This window comes from Pyxicephalus adspersus, chromosome 4 (genome assembly GCF_032062135.1).
Source record: "Pyxicephalus adspersus chromosome 4, UCB_Pads_2.0, whole genome shotgun sequence".
Classification (NCBI taxonomy): Eukaryota; Metazoa; Chordata; class Amphibia; order Anura; family Pyxicephalidae; genus Pyxicephalus; species Pyxicephalus adspersus.
Genome location: NC_092861.1, coordinates 138,064,171 through 138,087,762, shown reverse-complemented (window position 1 = coordinate 138,087,762; position 23,592 = coordinate 138,064,171). Strand labels below are relative to the sequence as shown.

At 38.6% G+C, this 23,592-nt stretch overlaps 1 protein-coding gene across 1 annotated transcript in view; it reads right to left on the bottom strand.

Moving 5' to 3' along the window:
- The window catches only part of LRPPRC (leucine rich pentatricopeptide repeat containing), an 85,831-nt gene that overhangs the window by 61,593 nt on the left and 646 nt on the right, over nucleotides 1–23,592 (bottom strand). Inside the window, exons 2-12 of the mRNA XM_072410289.1 lie at nucleotides 19,741–19,943; nucleotides 19,202–19,324; nucleotides 18,037–18,158; nucleotides 17,490–17,548; nucleotides 16,907–16,993; nucleotides 14,011–14,137; nucleotides 13,041–13,176; nucleotides 12,111–12,265; nucleotides 10,519–10,624; nucleotides 9,043–9,150; nucleotides 2,894–3,036 (exon numbers count right to left, since the gene is read on the bottom strand). Of these exons, the coding sequence (XP_072266390.1) occupies nucleotides 2,894–3,036; nucleotides 9,043–9,150; nucleotides 10,519–10,624; nucleotides 12,111–12,265; nucleotides 13,041–13,176; nucleotides 14,011–14,137; nucleotides 16,907–16,993; nucleotides 17,490–17,548; nucleotides 18,037–18,158; nucleotides 19,202–19,324; nucleotides 19,741–19,943 (1,369 nt within the window). The remainder of the gene's footprint in view (nucleotides 1–2,893; nucleotides 3,037–9,042; nucleotides 9,151–10,518; nucleotides 10,625–12,110; nucleotides 12,266–13,040; nucleotides 13,177–14,010; nucleotides 14,138–16,906; nucleotides 16,994–17,489; nucleotides 17,549–18,036; nucleotides 18,159–19,201; nucleotides 19,325–19,740; nucleotides 19,944–23,592) is intronic.

Below are 23,592 nucleotides of genomic sequence, written 5' to 3'. Positions count from 1 at the left end.
AGAAGCAGCACAGTGACAAGCTCATTTTATTCACTTTACTTCCTCCTCAAGCTGACTGGTTCCTTTACGGCTTCTTTCTCTCGCACGCCAGCCCTGCAGTATAGTGATTTTAAATTGCCGATGACAGAGCATATTTATGAACATTTGAAAATGAAAAAAAATGATATATTACAGATTACAAAGCTTTATTTATTGGGTCCTTTTTTTGCCTAGAGTTCACCCCTAAAGTATACCTATACATGAAACAAAATGAAGACAATAATAAAAAGGTTAAAGTACATTTGAAGCAGCCTAAAACATTATTAACGCCTCCCAAGCAAATCTGATGGACGACAGCTTCCATTACCTGAACTATTTATTAGAATCATTTATATAGTCTGGCTAACTTCTACATTGTGGAGAACTGACAGCAGCAGATTCATCAGGCTAAAGCACATAACTTTACATTGTTATTACACTGCAAACATCAGGCTCCCCAATTGTGCCTACCAGGCAGACATTAATTCCCAGTTGAGCACTTCACTAGCATCAGCTCCCTGCAATGCACTTTGCTAGTAGACATATGTTGTCCAATATACACCTGGTTGGTACAATCACAATGGTGGCTGATGCTGGCAACATATAATATAGTTTCTCTTGTATAGGAACTGCTACACAATTCATTGTTCTTTTGGGGGTCTAGACTAAATTTGCACTTAGACTATGTCTGGCAATGAGGTTGTTGTGCTATTACATTTCCTCAAAATAGTGAGATGCTGCTTGGGGAAGGTGCTACAAGTTGATTCTACGCGTGGCAGCCTAATATTGTGTGCTACTTACACCACCTCTTAGACAGTAAGCTCTTCTGGGCAGGGCCCTCTCCTCCTTCTATGTAACGGTCAGTATCTGCCTGACATTTGCAACCCCTATTAAATGTACAGCACGGCATATTATGTTGGAACTATACAAATACGTTTAATATTAATAGGAGATTGTGAATTGTACAGTACAGCTCATTGCCGCCTGCTGTCCAATTTTCAGTGCTGTGGTTGGTATAGGGCATAGTGCCAGCTGCAAGGAGCTAAGCAGGATCACTCAATCCTGAAAGTTCTGAACCTGCCTTAATTCCTCATTCTGGGCTCTTACCCAAACGTATTTCTTCACCCCTATATGTGGTATAATGCAGTGCACTGCACCTCACCTCCCATGTCCAATTGTGTCACTTTACATGATGTAGGGCAGTGCATTGCCCATTTATGTGCACTTCAAAATTCAGTATAATGAATGCTTGCAGCATCACTATGAAGAGAAATGCAAGTAGCTGTGCATTAAATACACAGCAGTGAACATTACTATAAGGTAAGAAACACTTTTTAAAAGCCACTTGCACATCATAAGGGGGGACTTGCCACATAGTTTGCATTAGTCACAAAACAAAATCCCCAGAGATGGACGATTCCATTGTTCTATTGCAACAAGGGTGTCATGCATATGAACTCTTAAGTGATTACTGCCTCCAACATGTGCAAAAAATGATAAATGTACAGAAAAACAAAACATTTAAAAAATAAAAATGAAGCGTTTATAAACACTAACTTGCAGTAATTTCTCTTTCCTGAAACTACATTTTTAGCACCCTCCTGCCTATGTCTTCTTCTGGAAAAGCAACTTATTCTCCTCGGTTGCCCAACTACTCTGTCCAAAGGCCTCAATATCACAATCAAAATGGTGGTGCCCAAAAGCAGTCTAGACAAGCGGTCGCCAACCTTTCAGATCTCACAGACCACTAAATTCATCATTTAAATCCAGCGGACCATTAATATGAATTTTTTTTAAAAGATTAACACATTTGTAAAATAATGATCTTCCTAATGGTTCCTGAGAAGGACTGTAGAGGTTCATTGATCAGCTCACGGGTAAGTGCAGTATTACTATTGTTACTATTAGTAGCATTATCTTTGGCATTACCAAAAAAATGCAAAATATTTGTTTGCTTTGTTTCGCTCATTATGGGTTTACTTCGTTCGACTCTAAGACCAAACAAGAAATGATGGTTTAAAAGTCAAACTATTTGATGCCATTAAATATAACAGTTAAAGAAAATACACAGTTAAGGTCATACTTACCTAAAAGAGCAACTGAAAAATAAATGAAATAATACAGTCGGATAGAAATCGATATTTGCAGAGCGGGGTAAAACAATAATGAAGCGTACGGCACAGCAATGGTTGCTTCATCCAACTTAATACTACACTGATGTCACGCTGCACCTTCCTTGTTTTTCTGTCTCTAGTACAGTTTGTGAATTTAGTGCAATATAAAGGCAAAAACTGTCATTCAGAACAAAAGAATTTATTAGAGTATTATTTCTGTTTTATTAATAAAACTTAAAAATTGAAAATAATGTCCAAATTTTTTCTGTGGACCACCAAAATTTTCTCACTGCTGTTCCAGACAGGGGCTTAATTGTGTTTCTAAATGCATAAACATTATCAGATGTTAAACGAACATTTTCCATTTGAAATCATGCTGCAAAGAATTCTGGTTGTTCTGAATTAAAAAGGGGGAGCCTATCAGTATGTAGAGGGGAATATCTAATGAAGTGTCCACAAGTATTTATCCAACAGTAAATAAACCTGTTTTTATTTACCAGACACGGTTCTTTTATGCACCACATCTTTTTAACGCACTTTCCCTAAATCTCATTGTTGTATCAGGAAAGAAAGAGTACACTGTATAACTTTCCATAATTGGAATAAATGGAACCCATCAGCAACTGAAGCATTAACACTGTCAAGCCAAAGGGGTAGCCCAGTCAATCTATAATATTTACAAGACTTTGCTTTCATTCCATTATACACACTTATCTTGCTTATGTCAAAAGTTCCACAGGTATTGACATCTCAGTAGTTCAAAGCGGGTGCTCTGAAAGCTGCGGGCCTGTGTCCTGGCACAACATATGCTTTTTTCTTTTTTTTTTCTCGGCTTGCCTCGTGGATTTGTTACTTTTGAAATGCAAAGTTTGAAAAAGTCCCCAGCTCTGCCCTGGAGTGCTACCTATGGAAAAGTGACACTTCCATGAATATTTTATGCAGTGCACAATGGTGCAAATAATACGATGTGAATTCCCTCTGAGCACTTAAAAATACATGCAGGCAAGTCACACTAAATTAAAGTCGCATCAGCTGCTCAAGTTTGCCTTAAACTAAATGCCTGATTTTGGCTCCAGACTTGTAAAGAGAGAGAAATCTCATAGCACATTAATTATGGCCTTCTGTCTAGATGCTCTGTATATTCTCACAGTGCATGTCAGCATGTAAGAGACACTTGGTCAGTTTTCACAGCTGCACTAAACGGCTATTAAAGCCAGCACTAAGGGGTCAGTGAACTCTGTCAATGTAACAGCTCACCGATCTTCATATAGCTTCAAGGAAACCTGTCAGACTGTAAAAGAAAAAAAAGAAATAGGAGTTGCTTTTATAAACTAGATATTAACGGAGAAGGCTCTGTAGCAGTCATCCTAATTTTAGTTTAATTACCTAGCTGGCCATTGGAACAAGCAAGCAGGACAAAGTACAGAGTTTTCGTGTGTGACACTCCGCTTTTACAGCCAACAATATAAATGCAGCTTTCACTGTAATATTTCACTTTTCAAGCTGTTCCAGTAATTGCTTTGTGTATTAGAAGTGACTAGTCTTTAGGGTAAGATGGTGTGCAGCATGGTTTAACCCACTACCACGTCCCAGTATGCAGGATCTCCAAATTTACCACATCCTGGGGGTAAGAAGTCCAATGATCCCAAACATTTGCACCGTTGTGTAAGTTTACCCTGTTCTACCTTTTAAACCTTTGAGAAACATCAATAAAAAAACGTGCATCAAATTATCACCCCTGAGCCCACCGAGGCAAAACATGTTGGGTATAATACTTCCAAAAACAAACAGGGTTGCAAGTATTATGTTTAGGAATCTAATGTATAGTACCAACATCCAGACCCCATGACTGTAATGGGCCATGATGTGCCTTATGTACTGTCTGTAAATAGGTGCTTTTAGCTCCAAACCCCTCTTTTTTTCTGCCTTTTCATTTCTCCTAAACTATTAATATAAGGGGTGGCTTTAAATCCTCAACCTCTAATATAGAGATAGAAGCAAAACCCTTGAACCACTTTCACTAAACCAAATCTGCTATGGACCCAACCTGTGTCTATGCTCAGAGAACTAAAGTACTAAATGTCATTGGGCAGTAAAACCAGAATTTGGATACTAAATTCACAGCCTGCACCATAACTTAACAACTCATACAATAAACCATAAAAAGCTGCAGCATGCCTGGCTCAGTGGTTAGAACCTTTGCAGCGCTAGGTCCCAGGTTCCATTCTCAGCCAGGACACTATCTGCAAAGAGGAGGAATGCAGCCAAATATATGGCTGGTGAAGTTGCAGATAAAAACAATGCAACACAACAGGAAATGCAAGGAATAAGAAGGCAAGTTAGTTGCCATGTGATCACACAGATTATGCAGATCTTTCCATACACTTACTGTTGATGCTCAAATGCCAGTGCCTAGGTTTCAATTCACTGAAGCCAAAATTAAAACATTTTATTACAAATACAAGTTTGAGAAGGCCGTTACTCCTTGAAATATAACAGTGTGGTAACCCATAAAAAGGGTAGTCTAGTGATCTGCATAGCCCAAGAGAGCACTGACGCCTAGCATGGAATTATGCTGTTTAACAGGTTACCCCTACACTTTTCTTGACCCCAGAAATAGCTGAGTAAGCATTCCCTGGACATCCACAAAGCCACAGGCCACGGTTGCTGCCTTTATTCTGTTCTTCTAACCAGGCCATCTAGTCCTTTCTGCTTTTTGCTGGTAAGCGGTCTTAACTTATTTTTAAATACCCAGTTTATTGTGCAAAGATTTGGACGTTATCTTACTTTCTGCTAATATTAAAACGCGAAGGATCCCCACCCTGATGCAGCCTTTCACCTTGAGACTTGCTACCACGTTGCAATCTAAACACTTTTTTGGGGGGGATTACTCTAACTTAAGGATGTCCTCTGCTACAAACAGATATTGATTGGCCATCACTTGCAATTAGAATTTAAAACCATTAGCTGCAAAATCCCTTGGTACTTTGTACTGTTAAGAAAAAAAAATCCTGTTGCAACCAGAACTGCAAACCATATACAGACTTTTCACTGCACATGTGTATACGGTTCTAAGTATGTGTAAATATATGTCAAGTCAAAGAAGCTTTCTTCAGGCAACAGATTCTTCACGCAAAAGCAAGCTGTCAGTGGAGATATTTTGTTTCAGATTTTCAATTTAGCAGGGCAATTGCTGTAAGTAATATATTCTTAAAGCCCAAGCAAACTTTCAGTTTAAATATGATAAATACATTTCAAGTGCAAAAAAAAAAAAAAAAAGTTTAGTTTGTTTTCTTTAGTGAGCAGCCGCAACCTGAAGAGATAAACCTGTCTACTGCCAGCATGCTGCAGAATGGCAGTGTTAACTGGTCGCATCGCCTGACTTCCATTTCACTAGCCTTGAAGCCCTGCAGTTGCCTCCTTAGCAGCCATTGTTCCCTTCAAAGAAAACAACAGGGCTCCAACAACCCCACTATCAAACATTCTGCAGCCTTTTTAAACAGTGCTGTTCTGTATGACTACCAGCCCAGAGCTTGACTAGTCTCATATGTGTATCCTACCATGGATCGCATCATCCAAAAGCCAGTTTTCAGCAACTCAGCCCTGTGTTTTTGCTACAAGTTTCAGCTCAAGCCCAACCATGTTTTTGAGTCTGTGCTCTTCTTGCTTGTCCAACTTCACCTTGCTCAGGTAACCTGGCAAAGTTGCAGAGGGTCTATGACTTCTAGGAAAAAATACCAGAAACACCACCCTGAGTTGGACAAGCTATGCAGTGATTTTCAGGGGAACCCCTGTAGTGCTCTTATTTATTGTTATCTACAGATTTCATTTTTCAGTTGTTGGTTTTCTTTTATTAGAAGGAAAAGTTGTAGTGAAAAGACTTGGCTGAACTTTTAAAGCTTCCATTTAAAGCAAAACTGCAAGAAGATATTTAAGACACAAAGGTATGCAGCTTTGCATTCAATATTAGGTCAGTAAGTAATTTTGCAATGCTAGCAGGCACCACACCATTGACTTTGTATCAGTCTCTTGCCACTGTATAGGAGAGATCACACTGGGAGAGGAAGTGGCAGGTCTGGCTGCCAAACAAGTGTGTTGCATGTAAATGTTGGGAAAGATAGCTGCTAGGAAGAGAAAACAGTAACAAAGCATAGATGAGCTCATCAGTCTGCTGCTTCTCCTGTTAATGTCCAGTCATACGTTAGGACAGGACATTAAATATTGCAAAAGGATAAGTTCAAATCCCCTGCTATGATGGCCAGCGCTGTGCTGTGGGGTAGAGTTCTGTAAAGCTTAGAATTGGCTCAGTGCAAATATTTTGGAAAGTAAAAACACAGTTCCAAAATTTGTATATCTGTATTGAGGTGTATGCCTTGAGTTTAGTTTTAAGTTGCCACAAAAAGTACAGTGGTAGACAAAGAACCTACAGCATTGGTTTCTAACCTTAAACACCAACTCCAAATTATCCATCTAGGGTACTCACATCTGGGGTTAACTTTCATCCGATAGCTTAAATAAGGATAAAAAAAAAAGGGGAAAAAAAAAAAAACACATTTGAAAACAGATTTTGCCACTTACGGCAAGGGACCATTAGGGAATATTTGCTTCCGACTTTCCTTCCAAGCCTTAATACCAATGTATATTTTAGCTAAAATTGCAACAAGACTAAATCAGCTAAAAGCATTTTATTTCGTTAGTGCATTTTGTTTGTCACCTGGTGTCAAGCTAACAACTGCACATCTCAATCTTCGGTACATTATACAGCGTGATAAGATGAAGAAGACATATTTTTTGTATCCCCGAGGGGAAAATACTTTTGTTAAAAGCATGTTTTTTTACTAGATTACACCTTTTGAAATACCACTAACACAACCTAAAGAATTAATATACCATACTCTAAGATGAAAAAAAGTCACATTTGGTTAATTTGGTCTCACTTTGATGGTGTCCCACGTGTAACAGAGAAAAAGTGTTCAGGCCCACTTAAGGCTCCTTAATAGATTTTTCTGTCTCTTGTGTTCTCGGCGGGTCAGCCATAAATTTGGCATAAAATGTTTGCTATGTCTGTAGATTGTTATATTACATTCTACAAGAATTCCCTAAAAGACGACAGTCTCAGGAGTTTACCAGACTACTTTTTTTTTATGTTTAAGAGGTAAACTTTTCCTAAAGGCAAACTCCACCAAGATCTGAAAATTAAGTGGATGCTGGTATGCTAAAGCAAACCTGTAGGAGAAATACATAACAGAACATTACTTACTTTCACAAAACTAGATGACTAGCTCCTTGGTTTCCATGATGTGAGTCACTAACTGAGAACAAGCATGTACTCAGGAAAAAAACCCTGAATTTACATATTTGTTTTGGGTCAATAACTACTAAAAACATACTAAAGCCTTCAAAGCCAAACTCCAGTCAGATTTAAAAGATAGAAAGAAAGCTTTGTATTCATTACCTTGTTAGAATAAATGTTAGGGATACAGTTAGAAGGTTTATTATGGAGACCGAGTTGGGGCATAATCGGACCACAAGTATTTTCAAATGGTTATAAAATGTTTTGCCACTTAAAAATGCTTGCAAAAAAGGTTAACTCTGGAAAGAATGATTTTTTTTTGTTTTTTTAACATTGACAAGTGGTAGGAGGTGGCAGTTTTTAGGAAACTACATAGAGCATCTTGGGGCAGTTCGCTCTCTCTGCCTCCTCCGTAGATTTGAACAGGTGATGCTTGCAAGCACTTAAAAGCACAAGTGCAATGGGGGAAAAAAAAAAAAAGAGAAAAAGCATTTGTGCAATGGGAATAAAAGGAAAAAAGCACCACTCTGCTAGTCTTTTGCAGTTGCTTGTAAACACCAGCACAGGCATTATAGCCTGTCACCACTCCCGGATGCCTAGCCATTGACAATAGGCACCCAGGAGCGCTAAATGTTACCAATAAATAAATATTGGTAGTTTGGACATGATCTTAAGGTAGCAGAGTAGCCTATACACAGTCATGTGGATGTTGTTTTCACAACCAGAAGGTATGCAGTTTCCAGAGCGCTTTAAATTTTGTTGATGGGGTGAATGCCCAAAAATGAAAACACAAATGAGCTAAGATATAAATGTAAGTGGTTATATTTGTTCTCATGGTTAAGAATTCCTTTAAGAGAATGAGGAATTAGTACTAGCACTTTGCTTAAGGGACATCTGGTTATGGCCCACTTTATCACTGCCCTATTGTTCCTCAAGGTACAGAGGGGACAGTTTTGAGTATGAGTTAAAACCTTAAATGAAATACCTCTATAGCTGGCTGGAGCTCTATATTTTAGACTAATTGTGCTACGTAAACCAGGTGTTTTTGAAATCAACACTGTGTACTGAGATTTAAATTGAAATGAGAAAATCTGTGGCCTCTTTGCTGATCTGAGAGCTAATCCTGGGGTCACTCAAATGTATAACAATGTCCACTTTTGCTGTACATGGGAAAGGTAAATATCATGAAAGACAGTGATGTGATTATTCTGTGTTGGACACAGGGATATATACATGTTTTACAACAATGCAAGTATGTGACAAAATGCTCATAATCAGAAGCTAATAAAATAGGGCAGATTTAATAAGTAAACATGTAACTTTGGTAGCACAATCCAAGCATCACTTGCAATAAGTGGCTAGTGATGGACTGGAAAACAGGCAATGCAAGTTATACGGGCTTCTGACCAGCTTATTACAGATAAAAAATTTTCAACATATTTGGCAGGATGAATATTGAACTACCCGCATTTTCTCATTTAAGAAGAAAACTTTGATGCCACCCGAGATAAGTCAGAAGCTGAAAGTGGAGAGTTGGAGGATAATACATGAAGTAGTCAAGCAGATTTATTACATTATCTTTGGACACCTACAGCCACCAGAAGAGGAGAGATTTACCTTGTACATCGTTCTTTCTGCTTGAGGAAGCTAGCAGGGGCCAGCAGTAATGCGGTCTTACAGGTAAGCCTTCTTCTTTCAAGGTTCTTATAAGGTTAAGTGCCAAGTCTAAAAGAAAAGAAGGTAATGTTATTTAAAGCAAAGTTCCAGGAAATATAGCCATAGCGCTGCACCGATTAATAGATCCTTCAGAGTGTGTGTTTTTTTAAATGCAAACAGTTTAAGTACTCGCATTTGGCTTGGTATCAGTTGGTTCTTGTACGACAATGCTCAAACTGGGGGAGAAGGAGCACAATAAGCATTTCCATTCACTTTAAATATCTTCCTAACACACTACTACTGTATTTGATTTAAAAATAGCTAAGCTGAGTTGCAGATATTGTAATGCAAGTCTGTTTTTTGTTGTATTTTTCAAAATGAAGGGGCTTGATTAATAAGGCCCCTGTACCTGCATATTAGTGCATGCTAGGAATGATGGATGTAAGCACTGCAAAGCAAAGACATGAAGATCATCTTAAAAAGAGTTCTAACAGAACAGGAAGAGTACTTCTAGATTAAAGATTCAGTGTGTCATGTAGATATTTCAACACAGAAGCCCCACTGCCTCTAATAGGGTACAGCTCACTGAAGACCAGCTAGACATATAAAATATGCCAACTAGCCAAAAAAAACATTAAAGCCAGGATGTATGTGTAGAGCACTGATGATTTAATGGCAATGGCACCTTTTAAGAAAAATGAATATATTGGGAGAAATTGGCATGCTAAAGGATTTAACCAACTTTAGCAATGTCCACATTGTAAGCCCAGGTCTTTTCAGTATGCAGTGGTTAGTACCTAATAAAAGCCACCAACAAAATTGCAAGGTCATAGGCTCAAAGGTCTACCGTAGCACAAACTGTAAAAAGAACTTAATGCTGAACATAAGAAAAAGTTGTTAGGATACATAATACTCTCAGCTTGTAGCATATGAAGACGCATAGAAGACGACCAGTAAAAGTATCCATGCTGACCCCTATTCATTGCTGAAAGCAACAAATAGGGACATGTAAGAATTAAAAGTGGACCAAAAAGAAATTGAAAAAAAAGGGACTGGTTAAACAATTACCCGTTTTCTTTTCTTTTTGGTGAATGGTTGGGTGCACATGCATCATTTATATGGGGAAAATGGCAGCGGAATGCAACACAGGGAAAAAAGCAATGTGCCAGAGGAAGTGAGACTTTAAAGTATCAGATACAATGTCTCAGTGCCAAATACCACAGGACACCTTTTGAGGACTTGTAAATGCCAAACCTAAAAGGTAAGAACTGTTATGACTGCACAAAGAAAAAAAAACTTTTATATGCAAGAACTTTAATGTTTCATTATTGTGCTCCACTATGACCAATACGGTTAAGGAAGACTTTTATTGGTTTCTATGGGAGTAAAATCCAAATTTATATAATGGCTCAAAACACACAGCAACAGAATAGTTACCTTTTTTACCATATTCCAGAGCACACATCAAAGCGAACTGCAGAGGTGAATGGTGCAATTCGGAACTAGCCATTTCATGTGCATAATTCTTGATAGTTTCGGCAGGCTACAAAAAGTAAAAGAAAACATCAAAATCACAAATAACAAGTGCACCAAATCTAACACAGGAAAGGAAACTATTGTACAGAATTGCACTAAAAGATTCTACTATACACAGCCAGGACCACAGGTAATATATGCCTCAGCACTGTAATAGGCTAGTAATGAATGGATAGTTGGATCGCTGGATCAGTTACAAAAAGGTTGCCTCTAGTACATATGACTTTTTTACATAATACCTAATTGTTCAATGTCTATATATCAGGTTTACGGATACAAAAATGTTCTCCACTGACAACAGTTATCAGTAACTATTAAACGTTGTGGTCTTGTTAAAAGTGTCAACCAGACACAGCTTAATGCTAATGCTAGGAATGCCTTCCTTTTAGCCTTTCACAGTTGTACACGATCATCTCTATTTCTGTAATTATTAAAGCACTCCAATACTCGAGTAGACTATAATGGGTGAACCTGGGTGATCCAGCAAACCTGGAATGGATCTGGTCTAGGACTAAAACATTTGCCAACTTTTAGCAAATTTTGAGAAATCCATTTAAGGTTTTCTAAATTGCCCAGGTCCCAATTAACATTAGAAAACAAAGTAAAATACAGTATACCTCCTTTGCTGGCTCCAGCATCATCCAGACCTTTCCTCCCCAACCTATCCCTTTAATTCACTGCATTTCAGTTCTTTCAGTTATGAAGGCTCAACATCAATTGCATGCCCAAACTAAAAGGGTCTGCAGTTGGAGTTTAGGAAGCAAACTCACAACCCCTAACAACAACAATACAAATGCCTGAATTGAAGGATGAACAACACGGACATCACTAGGTCTAAGGCTTTATATCATAACACATGTATAACATTCGCCGCTGAAAACAAACTTCCATGGTTTATTTTAGCGACAGTGAGTGGCAGATGAACAAATGAGCTTTATACACACAGCTTCCATTCTGTTCTATAGTGAGGAGAGGTGTGAGGATGAGCAAGCAGCACCCCACTGTGCTCTCCTTCTTTGACTTGTATGAGGTCATCGCTTTGCAGCTGCTCACGGATCTGTCCTGGTGGATCCATGAACCATCTCTGGCAAGCACTGTACACATCTATTCATCTCAGGCGATAATCATCTGACTTGTGTACTTGGTAAAATTATATTTATAAACACGAAATGGGATCAAGGGCAGCAAAAGATAAGCAGATTAAATTTCAACTTTAAGGGTGTCAAGGTAGTTCTGAAACAGACACATCCAATACATTCTGGTTTTCAGTGAGTGATTGAGCATTCTGAATCACTGAGCACTACTAAGAATTACATTCCATCAGCCTCCAACCTGATTAGAAAGGTATCCAAATGTTGGTCCCCAGTTATACCATGTCACAAATGTTGCACAAATCAAAGAAATCAACTGACGTGTATTTGTGGTGTTGCAAATTTTCTTACATATATTTTGTCAACTCAATATAGAATAAGTAAAGTGAGTGAGGATCATACCAAGTTTAAATGAACACAGTGACGTAAAAAGAAGCTGCCCGGCTGACTTGAAAAATCAAAATCTGATGGCTGGACGGTAAGGAACTTCTTTGCTAACAGTATCGCTGTATCTCCAGAGCCTTGTGTCAATAATGCCAAACACATTTTTATCACATCTGTAGGAGTAAATAAATAAAAATAAAAAAAGATTATGACCCCAAAAAAAGAAAAGTCAATCTTGCATGTAATACAAACAAACTGCAGGTTGTACCATTTCATTATATGACGTTATACGGTGTAAAAAAGGAAAACTTTAGGCATGTTACATAACTTTTACTATTGTACTTAAAACATTATATATTTATAGGTCAGCTTGCAAAGTATTATGTTTGTTGGCAATTCTTAAAATATTATTTTTTGTTGTTTTCATACTGAGCATCAAGTGAATCACTGGGCATAACCTTTTTTGGTAGCGTATGTAAAAGTTAGGCCTTTTGCCAAGTTTTATTGGTATTTGTGTCTCCACTGGGGAGATTTACCCGACTGTTTGTGATCAGTGATGAAAATCAATATATCATTGGAAGGTACAATGGGATTTCATGTCCCTCATTGCTTCCTACTCATACTGTTACTCACCAAAAAAAAAAATATAATGGGAAATGGGTTGTGTCTCTAGAGATGCACACTTCAACAAAGGGTGACAATGTTGCCCTATGTTAACCCATTGCAGAACATGGTAAAAAGGTCTTTTTCTGGCAGAGCTCACTATCTTGTGACTTGGAAAGGAAAAAAGTTAAAGGTACAAATAAAAGTGAATGACCACTGAACCAAAAGAGGGACTATAGCTGAGGAGTGGCCAATTCAAACACAACCAAGAACAAAACACAAAGTACATTTATTTGACATTTTCTTATAAACCAATGTATGACACATTTGATTGTTCCTTTTTACCTTGTATATATCCTGTGCAATTCTTCATATGGTCAAAGATACTTGGCACAAGCTGAGAGTGACCGGACTTAGCCAAAGAATATATCACCTTCAAGAACCCCTTGTCTGTCGGGGTTGTTGTACAACTGAGCAAAGTCTAATGAAAAAAAACAAGAAGTTACACCTCCTGTCTAACATACATTGCAGTTACAAATGCTAATTTATGTAAATTTTCAATACTTAATAGGGGTAAAAATCTAGGACTTGTTAAATGCTCATTTGGGGCAACTTTTTTTTACCCATCACTGCAATTGTTGAGAGAAATGGTTATTTAAAATGTTGCTCAGTTAAAAGGCGGTAGGTATTTTCCTTTGGCAGGCAAGAAAAGATGTACTGACAACATTGCTACGAGTCTGGACTAACAGATAACTAGTAATAGGAGTGCACCAATACCAAACCATCCAGAAGGCTTGAAGTAAGGTCCGAAATTACTGATCATTCACATGGCACACGGAGTGGCGCTCACATGCTTCCCCACACCAAGAAACCTCTCTCTCCCTTACAGCAGAAGGTTTTGAGGAAGCAGGCAGTAATGAAGGAGTAATTTAATTATCAGTGTAGTATACTTTTCTGGGGGCATGGTAGGGATATTAGAAAATGCTGTAACTTTGCATTTACCAAGCAAAATGATAGGAGCCAGATTAAGTGTTAGCCACTTGTATGAATTATATATTATTCCTGTCATCATTACTGAAGGATAAAATATATACTGGCTGAGTACCTGCATTCAGCAGAGGTAATGTGGGAAGGGAATGCTGGGAATAGAATATTCTCCAGGAAGCAGAAGAATGTCTTCACTTCCATTAGTCTATATGTGAATTATAACAAGTCCCCACAATTCAGGAACTCTCTAACAGTCAATTGTTGAATCACATACATTACAATACATTACACTGGCACATTTCACAAAAGGTCCTAAAAAGCAACTCACCTGATTGATGCTTTCAATATCACCTTTTTCAGCATATGCACAAAGCAATGCAGTGTATGCGCCTCTTCTGGGAACTAACCCTGCTCCCTGCATGACAGACAGAATGTTCTTGGCGCTTTCCATATCTCTGCAAGACAACATATACAGTTTTAAGAATAATAGCAGTCAGACATCAATAACCTGATCAACCTCTGTTTGGTGGAAATTATATTTGTACATTGCAAAAAAGTTACTAGCAGGTGTAGCAGAGTAACCAAAAGACCAAACAGTCATGACATGTATGCTGCCGATTTTTTGTAACTGAATCATAATTGAATAGGCTTGTTCAAAATATTAGCAGTATGGAGTTCAATTAGTGAGGTTATTCATTCTGTGCAAAAGCAGATGTCAATTACAGCTATTATTTAGGGAAGGAAGGCAGCAAATGTACAAGCTGGTTATGGTGCATGTCTCAGAAAATCTCAGTAAAATGGGTCGTTCCAGACTTTGTTAAAAACAGCGTACTTTGATTAAGACGTTGATTGGAGAGGGGAAAACATGTAAAGAAGTGGAGAAAATGATAGGCTGCTCAGCTAAAATGAAATTAAATGCTTTAAAATGGCAACCAAAACCTTAAAGATGTGGAAGAAAATGGAAAACTACCCTTCAAATGGATATTAGAATAGCCAAAATAGCAAATAGTCAGCAAATGGACAGCTGCAGGAAAATCAAAGGTCTAAAGTTACCCGTTTGTACTGTTACAATGAGAACAAGCTAAGCTATCGGCAAGAAGCCCTCACAGAGTCCCAAAAGTAAATTTAAAAAAAAAAAAAAGGGGGAGAGACATGCTAAATAGGTAACAGTTTGCAAAAAACACACTGACTGGCCTAAAGAAAAATGGCACAACATTTTGTGGACCGATGAAATCAAAATTTTTGTTTTGGTCTAGGGGCTGCAGTTTATCAGACGACCCTCAAACACTGAATTTGAGCCACAGAACACAGTGAAGCATGGTGGCGCAAGCATCATAATATGGGGATGTTTCTCATACTGTGGTGTTAGGCCTATTTATTGCATACCAAGGATCATGGATCAGTTTGAATACATCAAAATACTTGGAGATTATGCTGCCTTGTGCTGAAGAGGACATGCCCTTGAAATGGGTGTTTCAACATTACAAATTCTCCAAACACACCAGTAAACGAGCAACATCAGTTCAAGACCAAAAAGATTGATGTTATGAAATGGCCAGCCCAATCTCCAGACCTTAATCCTATTGAAAACTTGTGGGGCAACTTAAAAAATGCCCTTCTTGAGGGAAACCAGGAAATCAGGATTCGTAACATTTTAGTAGTGGGGGTGCCTTGAAGACAGAAACCAATAATTGTGTCGTTGCATTCTAAGTAGACACCTGTCTTTGCCAAAGAGTTCAACAATGAACACATAGGTGAACAATGAGAGGAAAATCACATTTTGAGTTATTGTTTTAAGCACAGCTAACAGCAAATACTGAGCATTAGGGTTCATTTGAACACAGATATTGAGTAATAGGAGCAGTACCGAAATGCACCATAACCAATGGGTATATGTGTGCACTGTGGTGCTTTACCATGCATTGCCTTTATAACCGAAATTAATACACTGCACAGATTTTAGGTTTGGGGCTTGAGATACTAAAAACCCAACATGATCAAATACAAACTTCAGCATGGAAAAAATTGCTCCGTTCAACTGCTCCTGCCTAAAGCATTTTGCTTTAGGCAAGAGAGACTGCCCTTCAATCTAAGATACCACAGTAAGTGGTGGAAGGGTCAGACCAGTTTGACCTATTTTGCCCATGTCAGAATTTGCACGTGGGTCCTGGGGCTACCAGAGACTTTACAAAGTATGATTTGCAGCTACAATTAAATCACTAGTTAAAGCACATAATATAAAAAAAATTTTGTTCCCCCCCCCTATTTAAAAAACCGAGGCCTCTGATTGCCTACATTGGTGCATTCTTTAAATTAAAAGGTCAAGGATAGTAGCACCCACAGGGTAAAAAGTAAAACTGCAGCAGCTACATTTTTCCCCATTTAGCACCCTCTTGTACCTGCAAATAACTCTCTGCTTCCAAACTTCAGAAGAATGCTATACCTTGAAATCTCGTTCATACCAAACTTACTCTCAACCCTCCTCCCCCATCAAACATACAACTGCTTCTTGAACTCCAGCACAGCATCACATCACTCATAGCCATTTCTGAATAAACAATTGCTTGCAAATTCTACTGTCCCCCTTCTTTCAAAAGTTCGGACAAGATTATATATTATATGTAAACTGAGGAGAGAGCTGCCTTATGCACACTTTTGCAGTACATCTCGATACTGGGAAGAATGAGCTGTGTAAATTTGAGCGCAAGTTTGAATGCCCACCCCCCCATGTTAGCCAAACTTCATATGTATGCATAAAACTTATGACTTCCATCAAAGATGGATGTATACAATTTATTTTTGATTTCTTACAGACCGCTCCAAGTGGTTAAAAATCATGCAATCACCACGAAAACAAATTACTATGATCAGCAAAGGCTCTCATTCAGCAAAGCACCTTCTTTCCTTGGCCAATCACAGAAAGCCGTGAACTCTGTGAATGCCCAATGACTAGCTAGGGATAAAAGGGGGGGTTTAACTGGCCTTGCTGCATTATTGGATGACAGCCATCGTTTGAGTTGTACAGTGCCCTGACACAAGGCTGTAAATGTTTTACACATGCGGAAGCACCTGTGGGAAAATGGAACCAGGGTTCAACTATTTGGGAAATTTCATTTTAAAACCTGGAATTGTCTTTACAGGTCACCAATAGAAGTTTACCATTTCTCTTATTACATATCTTTTAAATCTAGAACTGGAAAAGGCAGATAGACTGTAGAACTTACCCAGATCTTGCATGTCCTGTAATTAGGGAACTAAAAACGTCTTCGGTGATCGGCAGATCGGTACTCTTCATGAAACCGAGAATTTTGCTATAAACCAAGGCAAAAATTTTCAGTTATTTAAAATGTTTACTGTTGAGAAAGACAATTTCATTCACATGGAAACTATTCCTAAATCTGTATATGCTAAGCAATATTATATTTAAATCAGTATTTTCCCTGAAAATTTTTTGAGCTTGGTGGGAATGAGCTGTAGACAGGCGACAGCCCCTCTATTAGGACCCAACTTATCAGTAACCACTCAAAAACAGCTGGGTAGTTACTGAAAAGTGCCGGGTGGTGCGCTCAGCTAAAAGGGGCAGGGGAGAACACTGTAAATGGTGGAAAAGCTACTTTGGACCACTGTCTAAAGCAAAGACATATTTCTCAAGAAAAAGTTGGCCACTATCTGTTATTCTCTGTACAATATTTAAATCTAACACCACCACAAGGTGTTGGAATAAAAAGTGTGTGATCCCAATAAAATAAATAAAACACATCATTTCTGCTTTACATTACAAGGTGTAATGTAACTTAAAAAGCCTACCTTGCTCCCTCAATATCTCCTTCATGGCAGTAGGCTGCAATTAGAAGTTCATACGTACTCTGCAAAGAAATAAAACATTATTGAAATACTTTTCACAGTGTACAAGGATAGATGGTATTCTGGACTATTTCCTAATAAAATTAAATCTCTGCAATACATGGAGACCTACTTCAATACCTACCTAATGACAGACCCCTGCTAAGAAAACAGTTTTTAATAAAGGTGCCAATAAAAGGGCAACCTTATTGCTGGAAAATCAAGGTGCCTGAAAACTCACAAGAATTACCACGAGATTTCCTTGTGCTTGCAGAAAAAGGCACAGAAGCAAAGATCTAAGATCTAAGGGGATTAATTTTAAAGTTTTTGTACAAATAGGTTAGCAATACAAACCTTGGTGCCATAAATAAAACTGTAGTAAATGGAACCAGTTATCTTTGATTTTATGGAAAAATAAAGAACGTGACTCATGTGCCCGCCCGACATGTTTTTTTGTTTTTGTTTTTAATAAATAAGCTGCAATATTGTTTCAAAGGTACACACACATTACCTGATTTGCCTGTATCTGGTTAGCCTCCATGTTGGCAAGGAATTCAGTAGGAGAGAATTTGTGTTCATTTTCAAGGTAAACTTTCAATAAAGTGTTGTAATGGTGTTCATTGAAGGCAACCCCTAATACAAAAAAATAAATAAAATAAACATTGGCAAAATACTTCCATGTGTATTTTAAATGTATAGACATCAATCACAAGCAAACCAAGCATATACCAAATTCTTTCTTTTGATCAGCAAATGCACTCTTTCGGAAAAGATGTGAACTTACAATAAATAGACCTGACCAGGAGATAGACACTATCAGTATTTCTCAGCACTGTGGGAAGCCAGTGGAAAAGCAGGCACAGGTTTATGGCATGGCAAATGAACACTACAGCCTGAATTTGCATGCTTTCATTTGTGCCAATGGTAGCCTGTAATAGTTATGTTAGTTGTTACATAAAACTCACTTAATAAGGAAGCACTAAGATTGGTTTTCCAATCATCAACCTAGACTGAAAGCTTCCATGTTTGCTTTATTATCCAGCATCACCGATGAAAGTGTATCCTCTCCAGCCCTGAAGAGCTTTAATAAAGTCAGGCACAAAGTGTCAAAGGAAAGAACGCTTTTTTATGTGTCCTCAGCACAGGACTCACATTAAGAAAATACAGACTGGAGACAGGAAGAATTTACAAACCGATTTAAATGATATAGTGTGTCATTGATGTGATGATGTAGTGTGACATTCATGTTATATAACAGTTTAGTGTTGTCCCCAAAAAAAATTTTCCTGGGTGGGAAGAAATTGTAGGTGAGTGGTAAAAAAATAGGTGAGGCAACACATGAAAAATGTAAAGTTCCCAGTTGTTGCTGCCATAGGAATCCAATAGCCCCTACAATTCTGTCAGCTTTCTACTGCCTTCCTAATCTTTGTTCCAACTTTCTATTTCCCTACCCCTTAGTATTTCCCATTTTTCGACTGTCTTTGTATTAGGCCCTGTCGGTCCGATGCTCCTCTATTGTTATCCAGCTTTTCGGTAACGACCCAGTTGGTTACAGAAAAGTGTCAGGTGGTGCACCCGCCCAGGGGCTGGAGAGAACACTGTTACAAGTGACTGAAGTCAAAACAGGCCAACAGTTTCCTAAACACACTGTAATCAGAGGATAAAATAGTCCATACCCATTCCTTGCAGCCTGTCCCAAATTGTGTTTGCAATCTCTGTTCTTTCTGCCAGGGGCACCTCTGGCATTGAAGACCCACATGCCTGCAAAAGAAACCAGGCCTGGTTGGATGATGGTTTACCTGTTAAGAGAAAGTGTGTTACTACAGACTACATCTGGTCAAAGAGAAATACACAATACCCAAGTAGACGAACCTTGTTCAGGAAAGCAAAACCAATAATAATGCAAGCCTTTACAGGTCATTAAATAAGAGATACACAATAAAATATAGTCTTAAAAGTATTACTTTTACTCTGCTGTGGGTAGTGATAGGCAATGTGTGGGCTCAACTGTGACAGAACTGAGACAACCAGTACTAATACAAGTTACAATTCCAACTATTGGTAACTTGAACAGGGATCAATTTACATTCCAAGCAGCAAACTTAAAGGTGAGGAATCACATCAAATTTATTTAGGTTTTGCCACAATTCATTATTTACACCCTTTGCCCCAGATATTAGATATATAAAGACAAAACAGAAGTGACAAACATTACCTGCTGCGCACACATTTTCAAGGGTATTTAAAAGATGTTGTTTACTAATACGTCCATTTTTTTTCAACTTGCTTCCAGTAATATGGAGTGACCAACCATCAGGCTGTGTTTTCGGACTGTCACGTGACTGAACAGACTCCACATCTACAGTGCCATTATCTGGTAAAGCTGTTGTGAGGAATCTTGCTGAGTTATGAAGATATCTGTCAAATTTGAAAAAAAAAAAATAACTTAGTTTGCAACTCAATTCCCAAGCCTTTCCTAGGAAAATAATGGAGAGAGTAATTCTCCTAAAAAGATGTACAATTATAAAATACAGCACAAACAAGTTGGTGGACCTGGAGGGTCTGTAGCATGGAAAACTATATCTGTTTTCAGACCAACATTGAGCACTGCATCTTTTATTTTACAGACAACCTAAAACAGAAAGAACTACAGCGATGGCGCTGGCCTTTCCCATGATCTGGTGCCACGTCATCCTGGAATTCCTCTACGTCCTGGTGTGAAGGAAACGCCAGGCGCTGCTATCCGTCTTCTTGTTGCATTGGCAAAGCAGCCACTGTGAAGGAGGAGGCGATCTCACTGCGTATCCTTTTCACTTGCAGAACCTCAATTTTTTTTTCTTAACAGAGGCACAGCATCACATGTGGATACTACATAGGGTGGTCTACATGCTAAAGCCATTTTCAAAGAATTGTGCATGTCATCCTGTAGGCATGTACAGGCATTACCCACCAGTCATGAGCTGCCTGAACTGCATAGAGATAAATAAAGCCCCAGTGATCCTGGTATTGGGTTTGTATTTAACCAAAGAATTTGGAAGTACCAGCATGTATTTTACCCACACTGAAATGTTTCAGAAAAATAAAGAACCATAACTAGACAAATTTATTAGGGAAGTTCAATCATTAGTTTTTACAATAAACTTTACCAATATAGCAAGAGTTCAAGAATAGCTATTTCAGAGATGTCCACATTGTGTTGGCTAATATATGGTGCCAAAGAAAACTTGGCACAAAAACAGAGGAGGCTATGTTAGGTCCTTTGTCGACAGGCTTCTGTTCATAACAAAACTGCTTCGCTCTCCATAAAAGTCAATGGAAATTCATAAACAGTCTAAAGCAGGTTGATTAAGCTTGGGTGATGGACTCTCAATGATCTTCAAAGGACCACAAAAAGAACACAAAAGGTATTGAGAAAAGACACTGAAAGTAAATGTGCTTGCTGATTAAAAATTCCAATACCCTTCGATGCAAATCCTTAGACTCCTGAAAAGGCTATCTAAATGGCCACTTATGTCTCCAGTACTCTTGAAATCACAGTACTGGAATAAACAATCAGTATGTGAAGTCAGAATACTTGATCTGCATGCGTGTTCCAGTTCAGTGACCCATAGTATTATGCTGGATCTTCATGACATCCATGCAGCTAGTATTTTCACATGGAGAAAAGTATGAAAAGAGTTCGGCAGTATGCTTGCGTGCCTCTCACCATATAAGTTTCCTTCAAACTCAGGCCTAAAGTCTACATGTTCATACAACATAGGTTTCAGGCCAGGGGGAATCCAGGTTGTGTACACAGGAACAGGTGTGCTTTAAAATTTAGTAAACAATAAGCTGAATCAGTTTGACCTTCACATATCCTCTAGAGGTCACTCCAGAACTATTTAGGACATTCTAAAGGAATTGAAAAGATTTAAAAAACATACATAAAATATGTATCCTACAGCAGGATTGAATGAATGGACTCCCACACTGGCAACACAGCCAGCAAGATAATACAATACAAAAAAAGTTGCAATAAAAAAAGGAAAGGTTTATGTTGACAGACGTTGATTCAAACCTCAAGTCAATGGGATTGTAAAGTCCAAGTGAAGGGTAAAAGAAAGGTCAGCTGTAGAAAAATACTTATAAGCAAATGATTTTTGGGTTTCTTTAAGATTTGTGGTGAAAACTCCATGGTTAGCTGATTCCTGGTGTGTTTTTTTTTGCACCCAGTAGCGGCATACCACGCGGAAAGTCACTGTTTGCATGCGTTGCCCTTGCATATCATATGGAGTTGGAAGCAGCATGACACCCACAGAAACCTGTAAATGCTGCAACATCACTGCATACACAAAGTGAGTCCCAAATGTTTCTGAATAGGAGTGCAGTTGAGCATACAGTACAATGCTGTGGTAGCTGCAAAGAGTCTAGGGCTGGGTACACACGTGCAATAATTGTCGTTGGAAAGGATCTTTCATGATCCTTTCCAATGACAAAAGACTGCACGCTGAACGAACGAGCGCTGTACATACAGCACTGTTCTGCTCTAGAGGAGTGGGGGAGAACAACGGAGCAGCACCCCGCTGTGCTCTCTTCCCTTCACTTTCATTATGATCTTTCCTCATTTGTTGTCTGTGGATCCACCAGAAAGGTTGACAAGTGCTGTACACACATCAGATTCTCATCCGATATCAGCCGAGGTGATTATTTGACGAGAATCATCTGTTGTGTGTAAGTAGTCTAAGGCTCTCAAACTAATGTTATGGACACAAGCCCAAGTTGGAAAAGGACTCACCCAGTTTCACATGAGGCCTTCTAACTGGCGACTCACATTCTACAGTTTCCATCAGCCAGAGAAGAAAACTTAGCTTGTCCAAACAGCAAGGGAACAGCACAGTAAAGTAAGAATTTTTCAACTGTGTGAAGAACCCATTGCCTCAACTTTTGGTTCAGAATTTTTAAGCATACTTTGTACTCCAAAAGTACAAACAATTTTCTAAAGAAGAGTCAGCCTATCATTCCCACTAATCTGTTTTTTCTATAGGCACTCCTGCACCCTTTCATATGCAATAATGTACCTTTTTATGCATTTTTTGGTCCAGTTTACTCCTAATCTCCATTGCTTTCATTTTCTAAAAGCAAACTAAATGGCATCTGATGCACTGAAAAGTATGTGTCACATTACTTGTGTACCAAATATGAACCCAGTGTTATCCCTATATAGTGATCTAAGTTATGCCAGGAAGAAGATAGCCAGTATGCCATCACACGTACACAAGAAGCAGTGATGACCTCATGACTGGAAGAAACTGTAGGTAGGTAGGTGGCTGCCCCTGTATTGTGACCCAACTCCAGTAATCACCCAAAGACAGCATAGTGATCACTAAAAAGTGCCAGGTGGTGCATCCAGCTAAAAGGGGCTGAGAATACTGTATGTATTTCAATAGCAGTAATTGAATCTCCACCAGGGAATGTTTTGGTAAATGTCAGATTCTCTACTTTATAAATAGAACTTTCTACACCCAATTTACAGGAAGAATTTTTAGCCATGTGACTGTAATTTTCAAATCTTATTGGAATGATTATAGAAGTCCTTACCCTTGTGTTAGAGATTTGTGAACTCAGTCTCAGATGTCTTGCTGCAATCAAATCTTACCTGCCCACTAGCAAGCTTCCTAAAGCAAATGCTGCTCTGCAGTCATTCTACATTGGTGTGGGAGCTACGCCATCCCAGGGTAGCCAATCAAAAAGGTCATAGATGCTGGAATCCTGGAAGTAGACATCAGTGCCTGTGGATTGTGTAAACAATAAAACTCTGGAGCAGAGGTAAGTTTAGTTCTGACACCTGTCAGAGGAAAATCAGAATGATTACCTGGCTTTTAGGACCGGTGTGCACAAGCTTTGGGCTTGTGTTGATGAAATTACCTTGACTTGATCAGAAAGCTTTCAGGTGCATTTGACCTGCTTAGAAAGTGTTCTGCATACTCATGAACTCTGCATATCCTATGTTGATGCTTCAGCTTCCACAATTTGCAATCCCTACCCAGGACTAAACAAGGCACCAGGCTTCTTGAATATCCATGACTGT